Genomic DNA, 22,855 nt, shown 5'->3' with positions numbered 1-22,855 from the left:
AATGTCAATAGCTTGACAGTGGGCTCTCATGGAGCCTCACAGGTGATCAAGTCAATGTTGTAGACTCCCAACACCAAACTTAGAGTTTGGTTGTGGCTTCCCAACACCAAACTTAGAGTTTAATTGTGGGGGCTCTGTTTGACTCTGGACTGAGAGAAGCTTTTCATGCTTCATCTCCATGGTTGCAGAGGAACACCCTTGGATCTTAAACACAAGGTAGTCCACATTCAATTAAAGGACTAATTCTCCTCTGTCAACATCAATCACAGCTCCTGCTGTGGCTAGGAAAGGTCTTCCAAGGATGATGCATTCATCCTCCTCCTTCCTAGTGTCTAAGATTATGAAATCAACAGGGATGTAAAGGCCTTCAACCTTCACTAGCACATCCTCTACTAATCCATAAGCTTGTCTTATTGACTTGTCTGCCATCTGTAGTGTGAATATGGCAAGTTGTACCTCAATGATCCCCAGCTTCTCCATTACAGAGAGTGGCATAAGATTTATGCCTAACCCCAGGTCACACAGAGCCTTTTCAAAGGTCATGGTGCCTATGGTACAGGGTATTAAGAATTTACCAGGATCTTGTTTCTTTTGAGGTAAGGTTTATTGAATCTATGTATCTAGTTCATTAATGAGCAAGGGAGGTTCACCTTCCCAAGTCTCATTACCAAACAATTTGGCATTCAGCTTCATGATGGCTCCTAGATATTGAGCAACTTGCTCTCTAGTTACATCTTCATCCTCTTCAGAGGAAGAGTAGTTTTCAGAGCTCATGAATGGCAGAAGGAGGTTTAATGGAATCTCTATGGTCTCTATATGAGCCTCAGATTCCTTTAGGTCCTCAATAGGGAGCTCCTTCTTGCTTGAGAGACGTCCTATGAGGTTTTCCTCATTGGGATTCACGTCCTCTCCTTCCTCTCTAAGTTCGGCTATGTTGATTATGTCAATGGCCTTGCACTCTCTTTTTAGATTCTCTTCAGTGTTGCTTGGGAGAGTACTTGGAGGAGTTTCAGTGATTTCTTACTCAGCTGGCCCACTTGTGCCTCCAGATTTCTAATGGAGGACCTTGTTTCACTCATGAAACTTAAAGTGGCCTTAGACAGATCAGAGACTAAGTTTGATAGGTTAGAGGTGCTCTACTCAGAATTCTCTGTCTGTTGCTGAAAAGATGATGGATAAGGCTTCCTATTGTTGAGCGTATTTCTTCCACCATTATTAAAGCCTTACTGAGGCTTTTGTTGATCCTTCCATGAGAAATTTAGATGATTTCTCCATGATGAATTATAGGTGTTTCCATAAGGTTCACCCATATAATTTATCTCTGCTATTGCAGGGTTCTCAGGATCATAAGCTTCTTCTTTAGAAGATGCCTCTTTAGTATTGTTGGATGCATTTTGCCATCCATTTAGACTTTGAGAAATCATGTTGACTTGTTGAGTCAACATTTTATTCTGAGCCAGTATGGCATTCAGAGCATCAATTTCAAGAACTCCCTTCCTCTGAGGTGTCTCATTACTCACGGAATTCCTCTCAGAAGTATACATGAATTGGTTATTTGCAACCATGTCAATGAGTTCTTGAGCTTCTGCAGGCATTTTCTTTAGGTGAATGGATCCACCTGCAAAATGGTCCAGTGACATCTTAGAGAATTCAGATAGGCCATAATAGAATATATCCAAAATGGTCCATTTAGAAAGCATGTCAGAAGGACACCTTTTGGTCATCTGCTTGTATCTTTCCCAAGCTTCATAGAGGGATTCACCATCTTTTTGTTTGAAGGTCTGAACATCCACTCTAAGCTTGCTCAGCTTTTTAGGAGGAAAGAACTTAGCCAAGAAGGCCGCGACCAACTTATCCCATGAGTCCAGGCTATCTTTAGGTTGTAAATCCAACCATATTCTAGCTCTGTCTCTTACAGCAAAGGGGAAAAGCATGAACCTGTAGACTTCAGGATCTACTCTATTAGTCTTAACAGTCTCACAGATCTGCAAGAACTCAGTTAAAAACTGGTAGGGATCTTCTGATGGAAGTCCATGGAACTTGCAGTTCTGTTGCAGTAGAGCAACTAGTTGAGGTTTCAGCTCAAAGTTATTTGCTCCAATAGCAAGGATTGAGATGCTTCTTCCATCAAACTTGGAAGTAGGTGTAGTATAATCACCAAGCATCCTCCTTGCATTATTATTTTCGGCTGCCATCTCCTCTTCCTTTTTAAAAATTTCTGTAAGGTTGTCTCTGAATTGTTGTAATTTAGCTTCTCTTAATTTCCTCTTCAGAGTCCTTTCAGGTTCAGGATCTGCCTAAACAAGAATGCTCTTAACAAGAAAGTAACAAACTTCAAATTTTTGAATCAATCACATTAATTGTTAGTAAAGTTTTCAAAATTTTGAAATAAAGATAAGAAAAAGATTTTGAAAATAAATTTTAAAAATTTCAAAAATAATAAAAAATGAAAAAGATTTGATTTTTGAAAAAGATTTTGAAAAAATAAGATTTTTAAATTTGAAAATTTGACTTGACTTGTAAGAAATAGCTAAATTTTAAAAATTTTTGACCAAGTCAACTCAAATTTTTGAAATTTTGAGAGAAATAAGGAATAGATATTTTTTATTTTTGAATTTTTAATGATGAGAGGGAAAAACATAAAAATGACCCAAAACATGAAAATTTTTAGATCAAAACCAATGATGCATGCAAGAACACTATGAATGTTAAGATGAACACCAAGAACACTTTGAAGATCATGATGAACATCAAGAACATATTTTTGAAAATTTTTTATGCAAAGAAAACATGCAAGACACCAAACTTAGAAATCTTTAATGCTTAGACACTATGAATGCAAAAATGTATATGAAAAACAACAAAAGACACAAAACAAGAAAACATCAAGATCAAACAAGAAGACTTACCAAAAATAACTTGAAGATCATGAAGAACACCATGCATGAATTTTTGAAAAATGCAAAATCTTTTTAAAAACATGCAATTGACACCCAACTTAAAAATTGACACTATACTCAAACAAGAAACACAAAATATTTTTTATTTTTATGATTTTCTAATTTTTTTGGATTTTTGTAATAAATTTTTCGAAAACATATTTTGGAAAAAGGAAGTAATGAATCCAAAGTCCTCAATCAGAATTCCAAGAATCATGTAATGTTAGTCAAAAGCTCTGGTCCAGGAATTAGACATGGCTTTACAGCCAACCAGGCTTCAACATATTACATGAAACTTTAGAATTCATTCTTAAAAACTCTGAAAATTTTCGAAAACAAGTGAAAAATTTTTGAAAGATTTTTGAAAAATTTTTTGAAAATAAAACAAAAAGAAAATTACCTAATCTAAGCAACAAGATGAACCGTCAGTTGTTCAAACTCAAACAATCCCCGGCAATGGCACCAAAAACTTGGTGCACAAAATTGTGATCTCTAATAATGGCATTCAACTTGGTATGCGCATCTACTAACTCAGCACTTTCTTCACAACTTCGCACAACTAACCAGCAAGTGCACTGGGTCGTCCAAGTAATAAACCTTATGTGAGTAAGGGTCGATCCCACGGAGATTGTTGGTATGAAGCAAGCTATGGTTATCTTGTAAATCTCAGTTAGGTGGATAATAAATGGTTATGGAATTTTTGAAAAGTAATAATAGATAAACAGAAAATAAAGATAGAAATACTTATGTAGATCATTGGTGGGAATTTCAGATAGGCGTATGAAGATGCTGTGCTCCTTCTAAATCTCTGCTTTCCTACTGCCTTCATCCAATCCTTCTTACTCCTTTCCATGGCAAGCTATATGTAGGGCATCACCATTGTCAATGGCTACATCCCATCCTCTCAGTGAAAATGGTCCAAATGCTCTGTCACAGCACGGCTAATCATCTGTCGGTTCTCGATCATGTCGGAATAGAATCCATTGATTCTTTTGCACTTGTCATCATGCCCAACAATCGCGAGTTTGAAGCTCGTCACAGTCATTCAATCCCTGAATCCTACTCAAAACACCACAGACAAGGTTTAGACTTTCCGGATTCTCATGAATGCCGCCATCAATTCTAGCTTATACCAAGAAGATTCTGATCAAGGAATCCAAGAGATATGCGCTCGGTCTAAGATAGAACGGAAGTGGTTGTCAGTCACGCGTTCATAGGTGAGAATGATGATGAGTGTCACGGATCATCACATTCATCATGGGAAGTGCAACGAATATCTTAGAACAGGAATAAACTGAATTGAATAGAAAATAGTAGTAATTGCATTGAAACTCGAGGTAGAGCAGAGCTCCACACCCTTAATCTATGGTGTGCAGAAACTCCACCGTTGAAAATACATAAGTGATAGTGGTCCAGGCATGGCCGAATGGCCAGCCCCCATGAATGATCAGAAAGACCGAATGGTCAAGAGACTATATTGTCAAAAGACGCCTAGTACAATAATAAAAAGTTCTATTTATATTAAACTAGCTACTAGGGTTTACAGAAATAAGTAATTGATGCAAAAATCCACTTCCGGGGCCCACTTGATGTGTGCTTGGGCTGAGCTTGAGCTTTACACGTGCAGAGGCTTCTTTTGGATTGAACGCCAAGTTGTAACGTGTTTTTGGCGTTCAACTCTGGTTCATGACGTGTTTTTGGCGTTTGACTCCAGAATGCAGCATGAAACTGGCGTTGAGCGCCTGTTTGCGTCATCTAATCTCAAATAAAGTATGAGTTTGTGTGTTTTTCTAGATGTCTACTTTCCAACGCCGTTGAGAGCGCGCCATTTGGAGATCTGTAGTCCAGAAATTCCATTTCGAGTGCAGGGAGGTCAGAATCCAACAGCATCAACAGTCTTTTGTCAGCCTTCTTATCAGAGTTTTGCTCACTTCCCTCAATTTCAGCCAAAAAATACCCGAAATCACAGAAAAACACACAAACTCATAGTAAAGTCCAGAAATGTGAATTTAGCATAAAAACTAATGAAAACATCCCTAAAAGTAGCTAGATCCTACTAAAAACTACCTAAAAACAATGCCAAAAAGCGTATAAATTATCCGCTCATCAAACTTCTTTTATGAAAGCCTCCCAACTTGATTCTCTCATTCTTTGGATTAAAGTCTTGGTAGTAGAAACTAGAGTTAAAGCATTCAATATGTCTTGATTTTTTCGTTGCAAAGCTTGACAAAGATCATGACTAACTTCCAAAATATTTCTCATCAAATGCAAAACAAAGACAAATTCAAAGGATGTGATAGCATCATAAGCAACACTAGCATCACCACGAGTGGAAAAATGACCCTCTTCGGTGCTTTTTTTCAAGAACTTCACAAGTAGCATCAAACATGCATAACAAGCTACGTACAGAATTCAAATGAGACCCCCATCTAGTATTGCTAACTCTTTGCAAAGTACCAATTTGATTAAGTCCACTACCTGTCACAATATGATCATTGGCAATTAAGTTTGCAATATTATTTACTTGAGAAACCTTTAACTAATCATGACATTTAGGAGAAACAGTCACAACATTCACAATTAGTGTAAGTTTTGAAAATAATTTATGAACATAACAAACTTCTTTGGCTGCAGAAACAAGTGCTAATTGTAATCGATGAGCAAGACAATGAATGTAATAAACAAAAGGGCAATCTTTCAAAAATAGAGCTTGCAATCCATTCCATTCACCACGCATATTACTAGCTCCATCGTACCCTTGTCCCCTAAGATTTTGGACATCATGATTATGACGAGAAAGAACTGATGAAATTTCTATTTTCAATGTCAAAGAACATGTATCAGAAATATGTATAAGATCAAAAAATCTTTCTTGAACACAACCGTGCTTGTCTATAAATCTCAAAACCATAAACATTTGTTCTTGCTTTGACTCATCTCTTGCTTCATCAATAATTATACAAAATTTAGAATCACCAATTTCTTCTCGAATTGTTGCACAGACTTTTCTAGCAAAGATATGTAATTTATCTTTTTGAACACCGGGAGATATATATTGAGCATTTCCAGGAGAATTTTCAAGGACAACATTATTAACATTCTGATTACAGGAAGCCAAAAGCTTAATTAACTCAATAAAATTTCCCCTATTCAAAGATCCAGGACTTTCATCACCGCCTCTTAATGCACATGCTTGAAATGCAAGCCATTGAATAGCATTAATAGATGTCTTTAACCTTAAACGGTTATTTGCAATAGTTTCATCATTATGACTATCAAGAACTTTGTCTATATGCTTAGATTGAGCCATTAAATCATCACAAAATTTCACACATAAATTATGGGGAGAATTAGGAATAGAACCCTCGTGACATACAAATGCACAATTTACCCCATTATTTACTTTTTTCCAATTACTAAATCCCAACTCTGAAAATGTATTTTTTCCATCATTGCGAGCACCATAATGTTTACCAAACAAGTAGCAAGGCAAACAATAAGCAGCATCTTTTTGTGGTGAATATTCTAACCAATTTAGAAATTTTTTAAACCAAGAAGATTGAAAATATCGACGGTGATTGTTATTACCAGAAGCTGGATAGCTAATATTTGTTGGTTGGTATGACCCAGCTATTATATATGCTCTACAAATTTTATCACGTTCATTGATATTATACTGCCAAATTGGACGTCGCTTTCCTAGATCCCTTTCTAGTAAAGAAATATCAACATCTCTTTCTAATCTTAGTACTTTGGCTTCATGTTGATGTGTATTTTGAGTAAGATTAGAGAGTTCACTTACTTGAACTTCTTGTGAAATAAGATTAGAGGGTTGACTTGTTTGAACTCTAACATTATCAGTAACTTTTCTCTTAAAAATTGCATCAATTTTACTTTTTTTCATCATAAAATGTTCTAGTTTCTTTTTACCTGGAAAAAAGAACTCAAATAATTATATACTTACATAAATAAACAAACTCTAAATCAAATAATAATAATTTTTTCACTAAATCACTATCAAATTTATTAAAAAATAAAATAAAAAATAAAAGAAAATAAATCTTAAAAATAATTCAATAATTTCTCTATGTAAACACAAAGAAATAAAATTATATTATTTCATAATAAAAAAATTATTTTATTAATTAATAATTTTATGAAATAAATACCTTACTTTAATTGATATGAATATGATTGAAATTTGAAAACTTCACTAGAGAAGTGACATGACTCAGGATCAGGGAGGAAGCTGCGTGACTCGTAGAATTAGGAAAGAATAGGAAACGTGAAGAGAAATGATTAGTTTTAGGGATTTAAAAAATTTTTAAAATTATCATGTTTTATTTGGGTTGGGTTGGGCTTCTAACTAGTAACTACTACTTTTTTTTTTAAAAGTGGAGCGGCCCAGGCCTCCACTTGTGCCCCATGTATCCGTCCCTGTGTACAAGCCAACACGCAGCCTCCTCCTCCCCCAAATCGCATGAAACACGCAGCTTAGAGGGAAGGAATCCATGGAACCCTAACTTTCACTCACTCCCAAATTTCAATTCCACATATCTCTCAATCCGGAGCTCCATTTGACAAGCCGTCAATGGCCACGCGTTCATCTCAGAATTCTCTTTAAAATTTTCAGTTGAAAGTTGCATTTTCTCACCCAGCCTTCCTATCTTTAGTTTAAAATTTTGGAAGTTTTTATATTGAGAAATTGAATGATTTTGATGGTTTAGGTGAACTTTAGCAGCGAGTTATCTTTGTATTTTGTCAAAAATACCAGTGGGTACAGTAAGAATCACTAAACCCTTGTCAATTATTGAAATTTTGTAACCCTATGTTGATTATAGTGAAATTGAATGGTATTAGATTGAATGTATAATTTGGAATCAAATTGGTGGATGATGGATGCTTAATTGAGCATTGGAGACTGGAAACTCTTTTGGTGCAGAGTTGGAGACTTAGAGCTTCTGGAGGAGAAGCGTTTATGGTGTCTTGTGGCTTAGGAAGGAATCGACCAATGTATAGTTTTGGTTTCTTGTAGTTAATATATAATGTTACGTGAAAACTTAGGCTAATCGTCCATAGGATAAGTTGAATTTTGTGAATTATTAATGTTTTATGATTATTGGTAATACATGTTGAGCTTGGTGGAAAATTATCCATGAAAATTGTTGAATAATTAAAAGGTTGGATGTTGATATTGAACGAGGGAGTTAATGAAAGTGTGTGAAGAAAATGAAATAAAGAAATTGAGGAATGTATGTGTTAAGATGATTGGAAATTTGATAATAAGTGTGTGACATTGTGTAGGCATTATTTGTGTAGAATTGGGTATGCATTGGTTAGTTTTGGATTTGGAAACTTTGGAAAACTTAAGGTTTGTGCCTTTGGTGAAAACACAATTCTTAACCAACTTTGATGCATTGTAACTTGGCCCTCGGACCCTCAAATTTAATGAAATTTATCTTAAACGAAAACTGGGTCCGAGTAATTTATGATGTTTGAAGAACGGACTAAAAATTATTTTTAACAAAAAAGTTATGCGCGTTTGAAGTTTAGGTTTTAAAACTGAATTCTGCAGCAAATTTCCGAAAACCAGAAATTCTGGTGTGCATGCGTATACACACTATTGTGCGCACGCACAGACCAGAGTGTGTGGGAAGCTCATGCGTACGCACGAGAAGGTGTGCATATGCACACCCTAGGGAATTTGCAAGTTGTTCATACGTATAGTACCATGCGTAAGCACGATGCCCTGTTTTATACTATAACGCTATTTTTAACTTCTTGACCTTCCCAACAAGTTTGTAACCCTCTGAAACTCCTGTTTTGTTAAAAATTCACGATTTTTGAACTATCAATCATTCTTCTAATTTTTTCAAACCTCTGAAAACTCTATTTAAGGTCTGATAATTAGAGTTAGGTTTAAGAAAGAGAGTGAACCTATTGACAGAGTTAGATTGTGTAAACCTAATTAGTAAATAAGTAACCAATAAATTAATCATTATTTAAAAAATTAGGAAATTAAATTTTATATTTTAGAAAAGTAGAAATAATTAAAATACGAATTTTAACACTAATTTTAAAGAATTTGCCCAAAATTAGGTCGTCGAGCCGAACCGGCTGAATCGGGTCCACGATGGGCCCAAGGCCCAACCCATTTCAACCTCCTTTAAGAGATTCAGCTCTTCTTTTCCTTTTTCATGAGTGAAACATACTGGTTTTGGGGAAGGGAATAAATCAAGAACAAAACACTTGCTCCAAAAATTCAATTCCACGTAACTTTCAATCCGAAACTCCGATTGACGATCCGGTAGCAGCCATGCATTCGTCTCGGATTTCTCTTTCAAATCATACCAAAATTTTGGTAAGAAATTTGATATTTTGTGCCCATTTCTCTGTTCCATCTTTTCCACAAATTTGGATTTTGGTATTAAGAGATTTTGTGATTTCAATGGTTTAGGAGTACTCTAGTGGTGAATAATTGTTGGGTTTTGTCCAATTAATCTATGGATAAGGTAAGGAAACTCTAAATCCTTGTAGTTATCTAATTATTTGAACTCTAGTTATTAATTTGGTGAATTTCATAGAATTAGATTGAATTTATGTTAAATTAGAGATTTAATCGGTGAATTAGAGCACTTGAAATCAAACTTTGGTGGCTGGACCTTATAACACTTGGTTTGGAACCTTGGAGGCTTGAATTGAGGAGTTTGAGTTTGGGGAGAAATTGGCCAAGGTATGGTTTTGGTTTCTCATAGTTAGTATTTAATGTCACATGAAAACTTAGGCTAGAAGACCTTAAGATAAGAATGAACTTAATGGATTGAGATTGAATTGTGTATTTGGGATATTGATATGATTTGTGTATGATGAGTATATGAATTTGTATGAGTCGAGTTTTGAGTTATGAAGTATAAGATAAAGACAATGATGTTGATTGTTGGGTTGTTGAGAATTCAAGATGATTTTGTGATATCAATTTGAAATGGATTGGGTAAATTTTGTGGGTTGACATATATGGTGTGAAAAAGTAGTGTATCAACATGTTTTGGGACAATGGAGTTGTTTTGGTTATGAATATGAGGTTTTGGAATTGAGAATTTGGAAAGTTAGAGGTTTTGTAAATTTTGTTAAAAAGTTGAGTTTAATGGGAATTGTTGAATGAAATCAATACATTTATATGTTGGAAGGTTGTGAAATAGTTGGAAAGCATGCGAACAGGATTTATGGATGATAAACCACTATTTTATGGTTTATCTTGTGTTGAATTGAGTGGTTTTTATCAGATTCTTCCTACACTTATTCATGTGAATTGCATGATTTTACAATTCCTTCCCAATTTGGTTCTATGGTTGAAAAACTCGCTTCCTAAGCCTTTAAATTGTGTATTTTTAATCCCTCTTTATACCATTCGATATCGTGATCCGTGCGTTAAGTGTTTTCAGGCTATATAGGGCAGGAATGGCTTAGAGGACGGAGAGGAAGCTTGCATAAATGGAAGGAGCACAAGAATTGAAGGAGATAACTAGCGAGGAGCGACGCGTGCACGTACTGACGCGTACGCGTGATTTGGAGATTCACACAGCGACGCATGCGCGTACCTGATGCGTACGCGTGACACGCAAAGAAGACCATCGATGCGTACGCGTGACATGCGCCACGTGCAGAAAACGCAGAAAATGCTAGGGGTAATTTCGGGCCGTGTTTTGACCCAGTTTTCGGCCCAGAAACACAGACTAGAGCCAGGGAACAGCAGGGACTCAAGACAAATTCACACAATTCACACATTCTTAGTTTTTAGTTTTAGTTTTGGAATCTTGGAGAGAAAATCACTACTTCCTCTAGGGTTCTTCACATTCATAGATTTCTAGTTTTATGCTTTTGATTGGGATATTGAGAAGAGTTACTACCTCCGTTGAAGTTTCCATTATCCTAGTTTGTTTGCTTATTCCTTTACTATTTTAATTACCCATTTATCCTGTTCAGATACGTATGTTTATGATTTTAGGATTTATTAATGCAAAGAACTACCTTTACCTTTAATCAATTTTTAGTTGTTATTCAATTTATCATGTCTTCTCTTTATTCCCCCTATATGCCTGTGAACGTAGTATTCATGTCAATGGAGTAGATTCCCAACTTGACTTGGGAGTTGATTAAGAGGAGAACCTTGAGTTGGAATACTCAAGCGTTAATTAGTAATTGGAAGTTGTTGGCTGGCTCTCTAATTACTAATGCTAATCCTTCCCAAGGGAGAGGATTAGGACTTGTGAATAGAAGTTGGCTCAATACTTAAATTTCCCTTATTCGGTAAGGGATAACTGAGTAGAACAACAACCAATTATTATTAACCTTGGGGAAGCTAACAAGCATAGAACTTTCGATTAATCTTCTCCCAGTCAAGGCTTTTTATCATAATTAATTAAATCTCTCGTTGATTTTCTTTATTTTAATTATATTCTCCAACTTGAAATTTCTCAGAAACCTCATGATCAATAAATATCCCTCTCTTAGCAACTCGTTGGGAGACGACCTGGGATTCATACTCCCAATATTTTATTCTTATATTGTGACAAAAACCCTTTTTAAATTGATACGCAGAATCTTTGTTGGTTAAGGACTATACTCGCAACGTCAGTTCATTATAAATTCTTAATCGACAATTTTCCGCACGTCAATTATTGGCACCGTTGCCGGGGAGTTTCAATAGTGTGCTAAGTTATTGATTAGTGTAAATATTTTTATATTTACATATTTACATACCTTATTCTCATTACCATGAGCTGTATGTTTCTTTCATTGAATGACGCGTTCACTACCTGATCCGAGCTTAGCCGCGTTTGATCCGAAAATTGAAAGAACTCTTTCACGTATAAGGCGAGCTCGGCGTCGGTTAGCCTCTGAGGGTGGTAAAGTGGTTACTACCAATTCACCAGTCTTATCTGAAGACGAATCTGAAGTGTCATTTAAGGGAGAAACAAGCCCCTCTTCTACTGACTTTGTTGATTTACGTGCAGATAATATGGCAGCGCCCAGGAGGGTTACTCTCCAGGAAGCAGGAGCCCCATACTTTACACTGCCACTATTTCAAGCGTGTCATCCAAATCTGGGTGCAGATGTTGAACTAAAGACTGCACTAATCAATCTACTACCAAGGTTTCATGGCTTACCTGCTCACGAGCCTCTCAAGCACCTCAGAGATTTTCAGACAGCCTATTTTGTTGTTAGGCGTCATGGTGCAGATGTGACCTCTATCCTACTAACTGCCTTCCCATTTTTTCTTGAAGAAAAGGCAAGGGAGTGGTACTACACTCAACCTGAAGCAGTTGTTATTAATTGGGATACGCTCAGGAGAGAATTCTTAGAAAAATACTTTCCAGCTGAAGTGACTGATAGACTGAGGAAAGAAATTTCCTGCATTATTCAAGGCAACTCAGAGACTCTGTATGAGTATTGGGAGCACTTCAGGAACCTTCTAGAGGCTTACCCCCACCACATGATTGATAAGTTGGTGTTGATCAGCTACTTCACACAGGGCATGAAGTCTCAGGACAAGACTACATTAGATGGTGCGAGTAATGGTTCTCTGAAAAAGTACAAGACCGCAGATGAAGCGTGGCAACTGATCACCGACCTAGCTGGGTTTACTTGGAATGCTAGGCACAGGAACAACCATCCCGAGGCTGTTGCAGAGGTTTTCTCTAGTAATGAGAATACTGCTCTCACAAAGACGCTATGTGAGATAACCAACTTACTGAAGTAGATACATCTGAATCAACAACAACCTCAACCTCGTCCACAACAACAGTATCAACAGTTGGCCTCTCAGAGAGTTTGCAGAATATGTGCGTGAAATACCCATTACACTGATGAATGTCCACAACTCCAACAAGAAGACACCCTCGTGGCAGCTACCCATAACTTCTATGACCGCCCTAATCAAGGCTACTATAAACAAGGTGGTAATTACAGCCAAGGTGGGAACTACAATCAAGGTTGGCAAGATAACTCCAACCAAGGGTGGAAAGGTAATTCCAACCAAAGTTAGAAGGACAACTACAATCAAGGAAGCAGAGACGATGGTGGAAATCATAGATGGAACAACAACAACAATCAACAGAACTGGTCTCAGCAGAACCAGAACCATCCTTATCGAGCACCACACCAAAGGCAAAACCAGGGGTCTCTAAACAACCAACAGCAAGGTCCGCCTTCCTGTCCCAATGACAAGTTGCTTTAATCTCTTGCACAAAGACAAACGACTATGGAAAGTCAAATTAATGGTCTAACTTTTGCTATACAAGCTCTCGTCTCCCAGATTGGATCATCGACCACTTTCAACAATCAGCCTGCCAGCTCAAATACACTTCCTTCTCAACCTTTACCCAATCCTAAACGAGGAATCAATGCCATTACTTTGAGATCTAGGACTACACTGTCAGAGAGGAGTCATGAGGAGCTAAGCTCAAAAGTAGACATCCCAGTTGAAGACATTGTTGAGTTGGAAGATGCTGAAGGAGAGGATGCAGCACAAGGAGCAGTTGAAGAAGAAGCAACCCCACCAAGGAATGAAGCACCAAGAGGCGCAGACGCTACAGGTGGCGCCATTAAGGGGCTCACATTCCCTATTGATTTCTACATTCTGGAGATGCCCCCTAATGAATCAGGAAGACCATCATCCATCCTGCTTGAAAGGCCATTTCTGAAGACTTCAAGGTTCAAATTGGATGCCTTCTCAGGAACTTACTCTTTTGGGATAGATGGCAGAACAGTGAGCTTCAACCTGGATGAAGCTATGAAGCACCCACCAGAAGATCACTTCATCTTCCAATGCAATATTATTGACGAGACCGTGGCTAAAGTTCACCAAAAAGAGATAGAAGAGACGCTTATGGAGCAAGAGGCAAGTGTGGGGACACCCTCTTAGCTTACTGAAGATACCTTGCCACTACAATTAGCTCCAGATGATCAAGAACCTAGTCATGAGCAGAAAATGGAGCTGAAGCCCCTTCCACCCCACCTCAAGTATGCTTACCTTGAGGATAATCAGAAGCTCCCAGTTATCATTGTAAGGGAACTCACTTCCCAACAGGAGGAGCAGCTGCTTAGTGTGCTAAGAAGACACAAGAAGGCCATTGGGTGGAGTTTGGCAGATATAGTAGGCATCAGCCCTCAAGTCTGTGAGCACCGAATATTTTTAGAAGAGGGAACAAGGCTTGCCTATCAACCTCAAAGGCGGCTGAACCCCACCATTATAGAGGTGGTCAAGAAGGAAGTAACCAGGCTGCTTGAGGCTGATATCATCTACCCAATCTCAGATAGCGAATGGGTTAGTCCAGTACAAGTGGTACCCAAGAAGCCTGGTGTCACAACAGTAAAGAATGAGCATGGAGAACTCATAGCAAAGAGAGTACAAAACTCTTGGAGAGTCTGTATTGACTACAGGCATCTCAACCAAGCAACTCGCAAGGATCACTACCCACTGCCCTTCATCGATCAAATGCTTGATTGCCTGTCAGGTAAATCACACTACTATTTTCTAGATGGTTACACTAGCTATTTTCAAATTCATATAGCTCTTGAGGATAAGGAGAAAACTACTTTTACATGCCCCTTCGGAATGTATGCATATAAGAGAATGCCCTTTGGCTTGTGTAATGCACCAACTACATTCCAAAGATGCATGATGAGTCTTTTCTCCGACCTTCTTGAGGACTGTATGGAAGTTTTTATGGATGATTTTAGTGTGTATGGTGATTCATTTGACCTTTTCTTTGATAGTTTAGCTAGAGTATTAGACAGGTGTGTTAGTTCAAACCTTGTATTAAATTTTGAAAAATGTGACTTTATGGTAAAACAAGGTATTGTTCTAGGACATGTTGTCTCTAATCTGGTATTTCAGTTGATCTAGCAAAGGTAGATGATATTTCTGGTTTACCTTACCCCTCCTCTGTGAGGGAAGTCCGTTCGTTTCTTGGTCACGCAAGTTTCTATCGGCGATTCGTCAAGAACTTCAGTAAGGTAGCACTGCCTTTATCCCGACTACTGCAGAAGGATGTTGAGTTCGAGCTAAGCGCAGACTGCATGGAAGAGTTTGATAAGCTTAAGATTGCCTTGACCCAAGCCCCTATCGTGAGAGGGCTGGACTGGAGTCAACCGTTTGAGATTATATGTGACACCTCCAATTACACAGTAGGAGCGGCGCTGGCTCAACGCGACGGTAAGGACCCTTTTGTAATTGCATATGCTTCTAAGACCTTGGATGCTGCTCAATCTAATTATACTACCACGAAAAAAGGCTTCTAGCTATTGTTTTTGCTCTGGATAAATTTCGAGCCCATTTACTTGGTACTAAGGTGGTAGTATACTCAGACCATGCATCTCTAAAATATTTATTAGCTAAAAAAGAGTCCAAACCAAGGCAAATATATTGGATATTGTTGCTGCAAGAATTTGATTTAGAAATTAAAGATAGGAGTGGTTTACAGAATATAGTGGCGGACCACTTGAGTCGCCTAGAGCACATTAAGGATGACTCCACTCCTATCAATGATGCTTTTCCATTTGATAGCTTACACAATATCTGAAGTAGTTCCTTGGTACACACCTATGGCTAATTATTTGGTTAGTCGTACCTTTCCTCCTAATTTTACTAAACATCAAAAGGACAAGCTTAAAAGTGAGTCCAAATATTATATATGGGATGACCCATACTTTTGGAGATGTGGTGCTAACCAAATTATTAGAAGGTGTGTGCCACAGTCAGAATTCCAGTCCATTTTAAAGGCCTGCCACTCTTCTGAGAGTGGTGGATATTTTGGTCCTCAAAGAATAGCTAGAAAGATTTTAGATTGTGGATTCTGGTGGTCCACACTATTTAAGGATGCCACCACTTTTTGTGAATCTTGTCCACCATGCCAGAGGTTTGGCAATATATCCAAGAGGGATGAGATGCCCCCAACAACCTATGTTGTTTTGTGGGATTTTTTATGTTTGGGGTATTGACTTCATGGGTCCATTTCCAAACTCTAATGGTTTCTTATATGTACTGTTAGTTGTTGATTATATTTCTAAATGGGTGGAAGCAAATCTTACCCGTACTGATGACGCTAACACTATTGTCTCCTTTGTTCGAAATAATATTATTTGTCGCTTTGGATCACCATGAGCAATCGTGAGTGATCAAGGCACTCACTTCTGTAACAAGAGATTAACAAGTCTACTGAAGAGACCTAGGATTGTTCACAAGGTAGCAACATCTTACCACCCCAGACCAATGGACAAGCTGAGGTGTCTAACAAAGAGATAAAGCGTATCCTGGAGAAGATCGTCAAGCCTCATCGGAAAGACTGGAGTTCCAGGCTTGGAGATACGATGTGGGCTTACCGGACAACATACAAGACACCGATTGGAATGAGTGATGCACCACTATTTCCTGGTACATCTTGTGCTTAATTGAGTGGATTTTATCCACTAATCTCACAGTTATTCATAGAAATCGTATGTTTTACATTTTTCTTTCTGATTTTGTGCTATGATTGGAAACATGCTTCTTTGGCCTTAATTTTGCTAATTTTAATCCTCTCTTATTACCGTTCGATGCCTTGATATGTGTGTTAAGTGTTTCAGAGATTACAGGGCAAGAATGGCTTAGAGGATGGAAAAGAAGCATGCAAAAGTGGAAGGAATACAAGAAATTGAAGGAATTGCTGAGCTGTCCAACCTGACCTCTTTGCACTCAATCGATCATAACTAGAGCTACAAAATTTCAAATGAGGCGGTTTTAGTTGCGTTGGAAAGCTAATATTTAGGGCTTCACAATGATATATAATTTGCGATAGTTGTCATGCTGTTAGGCAATGCACACGTGTGGATCACGCGTACGCGTGACCTGGCAAAAGTTCAATCCACGCGTACGCGTGACAGAGCCGCGACCTATACTTATCAGAAATCGCTGGAGGCTGTTTTTGACCCAATTTTCTGCCCAGAAAACACAGATTAGAGGCTACAGAGTGGCGGAATTTATTCATTCATTCAATCACACAATTTCTCATTCACATAATTTTTAGGTTTTAGATGTAGTTTTCTAGAGAGAGAGACTCTCTCCTCTCTCTAGGTTTTAATATTTAGGATTTCTCTTAGGTTTAGGTTTATTTCTTCCCGATTCTAGGTTCAATGCTCCTTTAATTTAGTTTCTCTTTTACTTTTATTTATCCTATTACTTTAATTTATGAATTCTCATGTTAGTATTGATTTCTTTTATTAATGCAATTTGAGGTATTTCATGTTTATTGCTTGCTGCTCCAGTTGTTGTTATTGAATCTCTTGGCTTTGGTGGAGTAATTAGAGATTTTTGAGTTATCAAACTCTTTTGTTGCTTGATAATCGGAAGTTGCTAATTGATTTGAATTCTACTAATTCTAGTCTTTCCTTGAGAGTTGACTAAGACTTGAGGATTCATATTGATTTATCCACTTGATGCACCTTCATAGTTAGAGGGTGACTAAGTGGGAGCAATGGACAATTCTCATCACAATTGATAAGGATAACTAGGATAGGACTTCTAACTCTCATACCTTGCCAAGAGCCTTCTTAGCTATTAGTTTACTTTCTTGCCATTTACTTTCTTTATTCCTTATTTCAAAATCCCCAAAAACAACTTTTCCATAACCAATTATAAGCACACTTTCCTGCAATTCCTTGAGAGACGACCCGAGGTTTGAATACTTCGGTTTAATTTTATTGGGTTTGGTTAAGTGACAACCAAGTTTTTGTACAAAAGGATTTTTGTTGGTTTAGATACTATACTTGCAATGAGAATTTACTGTAAAATTCTAGACCACGCAAAGAATCAGTTCGTCAAAATGGCGCCGTTGCTAGAGAATTGCAAACGTGTGCCTTATTATTGGTTATTGTAAATATTTTCTTTTTGCTTTTTGTTAGTTTTAGGACTTAGTTGCTTATTCTTACTAGTTTTTGTTTTTATTTTCTACTATGAATTCTCACTCCTTTGGCTATGAGTTTGGTTATAATTATATTGCTGGAAGAGGATATTACAATAAGAACATGCATCAAGGATGGGAGAATCAAAGGTGGGAGGAGCCACAGGGATTTGATCAACCCCCTTGGCAACAGCCTCCACCAACATACTATGACCAAGAGCCATTCCAAGAAGCATATCAAGATAATGGCTATGGTGAGCGCTCTTTTGATTATCAACAACCACCACAATACGCCTATGTACTCCTGGTGCACGAAAATTACACTCACACTATGTAATTCCGCACAACTAACCAGCAAGTGCATTGGGTCGTCCAAGTAATACCTTACGTGAGTAAGGGTCGAATCCCACGGAGATTGTTGGCTTGAAGCAAGCTATGGTTATCTTATTATTCTTAGTCAGGATACCAATATGGTTCTTTAGTTTTAATTGTAAAAAGTGAAAGGGCATAAAATAATTAATTGTTACGCAATAATGGAGAATATGTTGGAGTTTTGGAGATGCTTTGTCTTTTGAATCCCTGCAACATACTGCTTTCTTACTTTCAAACATGCAAGGCTCCTTCCATGGCAAGCTGTATGTAGGGTGTTACTAACCAAGTGGTAAAATATGCACAAAAAAACAAATATGCAATCAAATATGCAAATGCAACAATGAAAAACAAAAATTAGTTTTGAGAAGGGACTAACTAACCCGTAGAGATCGGTATCGACCTCCCCACACTTAAAGATTGCACTGTCCTCGGTGCATGCTGAGATGTACAGGTGGGTGGGTGTTGTGGTTCCTCAGTTGTTGCTCGTTGTAGAAGCTTTCTCTTTACCCGTTCTAGTGCCTGAAAAAGGGAGAAGAGAAAGGGACATGAAGTCAAAGGGATGGAGCAAAGAGGAGGGTGATACGAGTGATAATCATGCCAAGTAAAAAATAGTGAATGAAAGACATGGTCACGATTCCATGTGATCAGTTCATCAATGGAAATATAGCAAGGCATGGGGAGTATTGGATGCAAGATGTTTATTAGCAAGCCGGCAAGGGAATGAGTAGCATAGATCAAGCATCAAAAGCTTTAATGTATTGTTAGTCGTGAGAAACTAACAATAACGTTTGTATTAACAATTATATTTAATTAATAAAATAGTAAAGGGAATTTGTGAAAAGCAGGCATTTAAAGTAGTAGATTAAAAGAAATCTTAAAAATAATGCACAATGCCATACGGGCATTTTCACAAACACATAGCATGCATGGTAAATAAGCTATTTGAAAGTATTAATTTGAACATGCAAGCAACCCTTTAAAAAGTAATATATAATTGTCAAATAATCCACAAAAATATAGAAAAAACAATGACCCAAATAAAATTCCAACACCAATGAAAATAATGCAATGAATGAAAGTATGCAATTAAGTAAAAGAAAATGAAAGATAAGAAGAATGAGAAGGAGAAGAAGGGAAGAATAAGTAAGTAAGAAAGGAGGGAGGAAAAATTAGGACTGGGGAAGAAAAGATAAAATATTTTGGCATATTAGGTTAAGGTGTGGGATGCTGGCGACACGGTCGCGTGGGTGACGCGGCCGCGTGGTGCGCAATAAGGTCAGGCAACGCGGATGCGTGGGTCACGCGATCGCGTCACTTGATTTGTGCTAGTGGCGCGAGTGCAGCCTCGCATTCGCACAACTCTCTGTTGGAATTGCATTTTGCCAAAAATCTGGGTGACGCGGTCGCGTGGGTGATGCGATCGCGTGGATGGCCATTTTTGAAAGACGACACGGCCGCGTGGGGGACGCGTTCACATGGAAGGGCTTGGGCTTCTAGCATGAGTCCATCCTAATTCCAGCACAACTTTTGGCCATCCACCTGTTTGACGTCGATTTTCATGGCACGCGGTCGCGTGGGTAAAGTGGTAAGTTCCACATGACGTGGTCGCGTGGGGTCAAATTATGCTAAAGGCGCGCCTCCAGCCATGCTCTCGCATGACTCTCTGTTCAATTCTTTTCTTCCCAACGCACTAGTGACGCGGACGCGTCAGCGACGCTGCCGCGTCGCGTGCGTGTTTTCGCTTATTTTTTTTGTATACAGTATGCAAAATGCAATGAATGTCATGCAAAAATTTCAGGTTCAATAAAAAATTCAAAAACAGACTAAAATTAAAACTAAAAAGAGAACGATTATACCATGGTGGGTTGTCTCCCACCTAGCACTTTTAGTTAAAGTCCTTAAGTTGGACATTGGATGAGCTTCCTACTATGGTGGCTTATGCTTGTACTGATCCAGGAATCCCCACCAATGTTTGTACTTCCAGTAGCCGCCGGGGTCCCAAACTAAGCATGTAAATCCCTTAAGAAGCTTCAAACAGATTCTTAGGCTCCTGGGGTAACAAATGTCAGAACAGATTCCAGGATCCCAAACCGTACTTTTACACCTATTTTTGTCTCGATCTGCATTTTTCCAGCCGGGTGAAAGGTGATCTGAATTCTCACTGCAGCGACCAAACAGCTTCCTAGACCCATTCAGTTGAGCTTTACACCAACCTTTGCGTTTAAACTTAAAGCTTCTAACCATAATGAACCTTGCAGGACAATTCTTACCACTGGCCATTTTCTGCTTACTCTTAATGTCACAAAGAGCTCTAAGTTGACCATCCGTCTCCAGTAGCCCATATTCAAGTGGAATTAGAAAGCTAAGGGATATGAATTTTACCCACTTGAATGTTGTGAAGGATGATGGCAACTTAGGGGGAGGTATTTTTAATGAAATTGCAAGCTCCACTCCCTTGTGCTCTTCTTTAACATCTTCCACCTCTTTGCAAGCTTCTTCAATTTCAACCTCTTCCTCTTGGTAGTTGTCTTCCAATTTAATCTCTTCTTTATTGCTCACCAAGGGCATGGGAGGTTGTGCCTCTTCTTCTTGAATCTCCATCTCTTGATTAACCTCTTCCAAGTCTTCTATTATGACATGCCTTGGAAGTTGTACACCCCCCTCAACATCAATTTCAAATACCTTGGAAGGAGGCTTTATGACTTGAATTTCCCATGGAGGTTCTGCATCTCCTAAGTCTTCAACCACTTCTTCCTCTTCAATAATTCTGGCTTCCTCCACTTGTTCCAGTACAAATTCATGCTCCTTACTGTCCACTAGAGTTTCTAATGTCTCCTTCATGCTACGTTCTTCATTAGATTTTCCACATGAAGCCATAGGGGTTCCTTGAGTGTTCAAACGTCGGGAAGCTAATTGATATATTGCTTGCTCCAATTGATGAAGGGTTGCATGAAATTGATCTACTATTTCCAGGAAATGATCCCTTGACTCTTGTTCCTCCTTGATGATTACCTTTCCGTGACAATTCCCTTCAATTACTCCTTCATCTTCAAGGGTCTCTCCTACCTTCACCTTTAGTGCCTCCTCTAGCTCCTTATGAAGTATGGATTCGCGAAGATGATCCTCTCTCTCTTGTTCCATATCAATAGCATCATTGGGATCATCTTGCTCTTGGATTGATGGATGTGGGTGCTCTTCCATGGATGGTGGTGATGGGATGGGTGGATCATTATGTGGTTGAAAAGGAAGTGCACTAGAGCTTGAGGGTTGATTGTTGAAGGTATTTGGTGGTCCAATTCGGGCGGCGAAAGCTTGTATAGTAGAGTTTAGATCGGTAAATGCTTTCTCCATTGAGGTTTGGGGTGGATAGGAAGGTTCATTTGTTGGGAGAAAGGGTTCATGGTAGGAAGGTGGTTCATCTTGAAAATGAATATGAGATGGTGTATATTGAGGGGGTGGTTCTGTGTATGGTTCATTTGGCTTATAAGGTGGTTGGTATGGTGGGTACGGGTTAGGAATGTATGAGGGTGTTTGGTGGTAAGGGGCTCGTGAGTATGGTGGTCCAAAGCTATGTTGAGGAGGGGGTTCATAGGCGTATGGAGGTGGTTGTTGCCATGAGGGTTGATTAAATCCTTGTGGCTCTTCCCATCTTTGATTGTTCCAACCTTAATGCCTGTTCCCATTATAATCTCCTCTTCCTGCAACATAGTTGTAACCAGACTCATAGCCAAAGGGGTGAGAGTTCATAGTAGTAGAAGAAAACAAAAACAAAAACTAACAAAAAGAAAATATGTTGAAAAAGATAAGATTTTGAAAAAGATATGATAGGATTTTGAAAAAAGATATGATTTTTGAAAAAGGATAAGGTAAGATTTTGAAAAAAAATAATTTTTTTTTTGAAAAATATTTACAATAACCAATAATAAGGCACATGTTTGCAAGTGAATTTACACTATTTTATGGTTTACAATGTGTTTAATTGTGTGGTTTTATCATGGTCTTTACCCACTTATTCATATAATTAGCATGCATTTATATTTCCTTCCTAAAATTATTACATGATTGAAAACATGCTTCTTTGGTCTTAATTTAGCTAATCTTAATCCTCTCTTATTACCATTCGAAGCCTTGATCTGTGTGTTAAGTGTTTCAGGCTTTATAGGGCATGAATGAGTGAGAGATTGGGAAGGAAGGCTGCAAAAATGGAAGGAACACAAGAAATTGAGGAGATGACCAGCGAGAAGTGAAGCGTACGCGTCAGTGACGCGACTGCGCGGAAGAAAGGAATCCGCAGTGACGCGGTCACATGAGCGGATTAAAAAAGCACAAGTGACACGGAAGCGTGGACGACGTGAACGCGTGGCAGGGAAAAACGTGAATGACGCGTCCGCATGGATGACGCAATCGCGTGACGTGCGCGATCTGCAGAATTACAAAAGTCGTTGGCAGAGATTCTGGGCCGCATTTCAACCCAGTTTTCGGCCCAGAAACACAGATTAAAGTCAGGGAACTTGCAGAGACTCAGGATGCTCTCATAATTCATAATTTTAGTTTTAGATGTAGTTTTTAGAGAGAGAGGTTCTCTCCTCTCTCTTAGGATTTAGG

The 22,855-nt window shown here is 38.3% G+C and overlaps 1 protein-coding gene and 1 non-coding gene across 2 annotated transcripts; one reads left to right on the top strand and one right to left on the bottom strand.

Moving 5' to 3' along the window:
• The first annotated feature begins 1,694 nt into the window (after positions 1 to 1,694).
• LOC112714151 (small nucleolar RNA R71) lies at positions 1,695 to 1,802 on the top strand. The gene has a single exon (XR_003159107.1). It is a non-coding gene; the product is annotated as a small nucleolar RNA R71 (small nucleolar RNA).
• A 3,457-nt stretch (positions 1,803 to 5,259) lies between these two features.
• On the bottom strand, positions 5,260 to 6,249 carry LOC112709069 (uncharacterized). The gene is made up of 2 exons (XM_025760971.1): positions 5,560 to 6,249; positions 5,260 to 5,478 (listed from the first exon to the last, which is right to left on the bottom strand). Exons 1-2 carry the CDS (start codon positions 6,247 to 6,249, stop codon positions 5,260 to 5,262), a joined length of 909 nt encoding a protein of 302 aa, XP_025616756.1.
• Between the last annotated feature and the right edge of the window lie 16,606 nt (positions 6,250 to 22,855).

This window comes from Arachis hypogaea, chromosome 9 (assembly GCF_003086295.3).
Source record: "Arachis hypogaea cultivar Tifrunner chromosome 9, arahy.Tifrunner.gnm2.J5K5, whole genome shotgun sequence".
NCBI classification, from domain to species: domain Eukaryota; kingdom Viridiplantae; phylum Streptophyta; class Magnoliopsida; order Fabales; family Fabaceae; genus Arachis; species Arachis hypogaea.
This window is presented reverse-complemented; position numbering and strand designations above follow the sequence as displayed.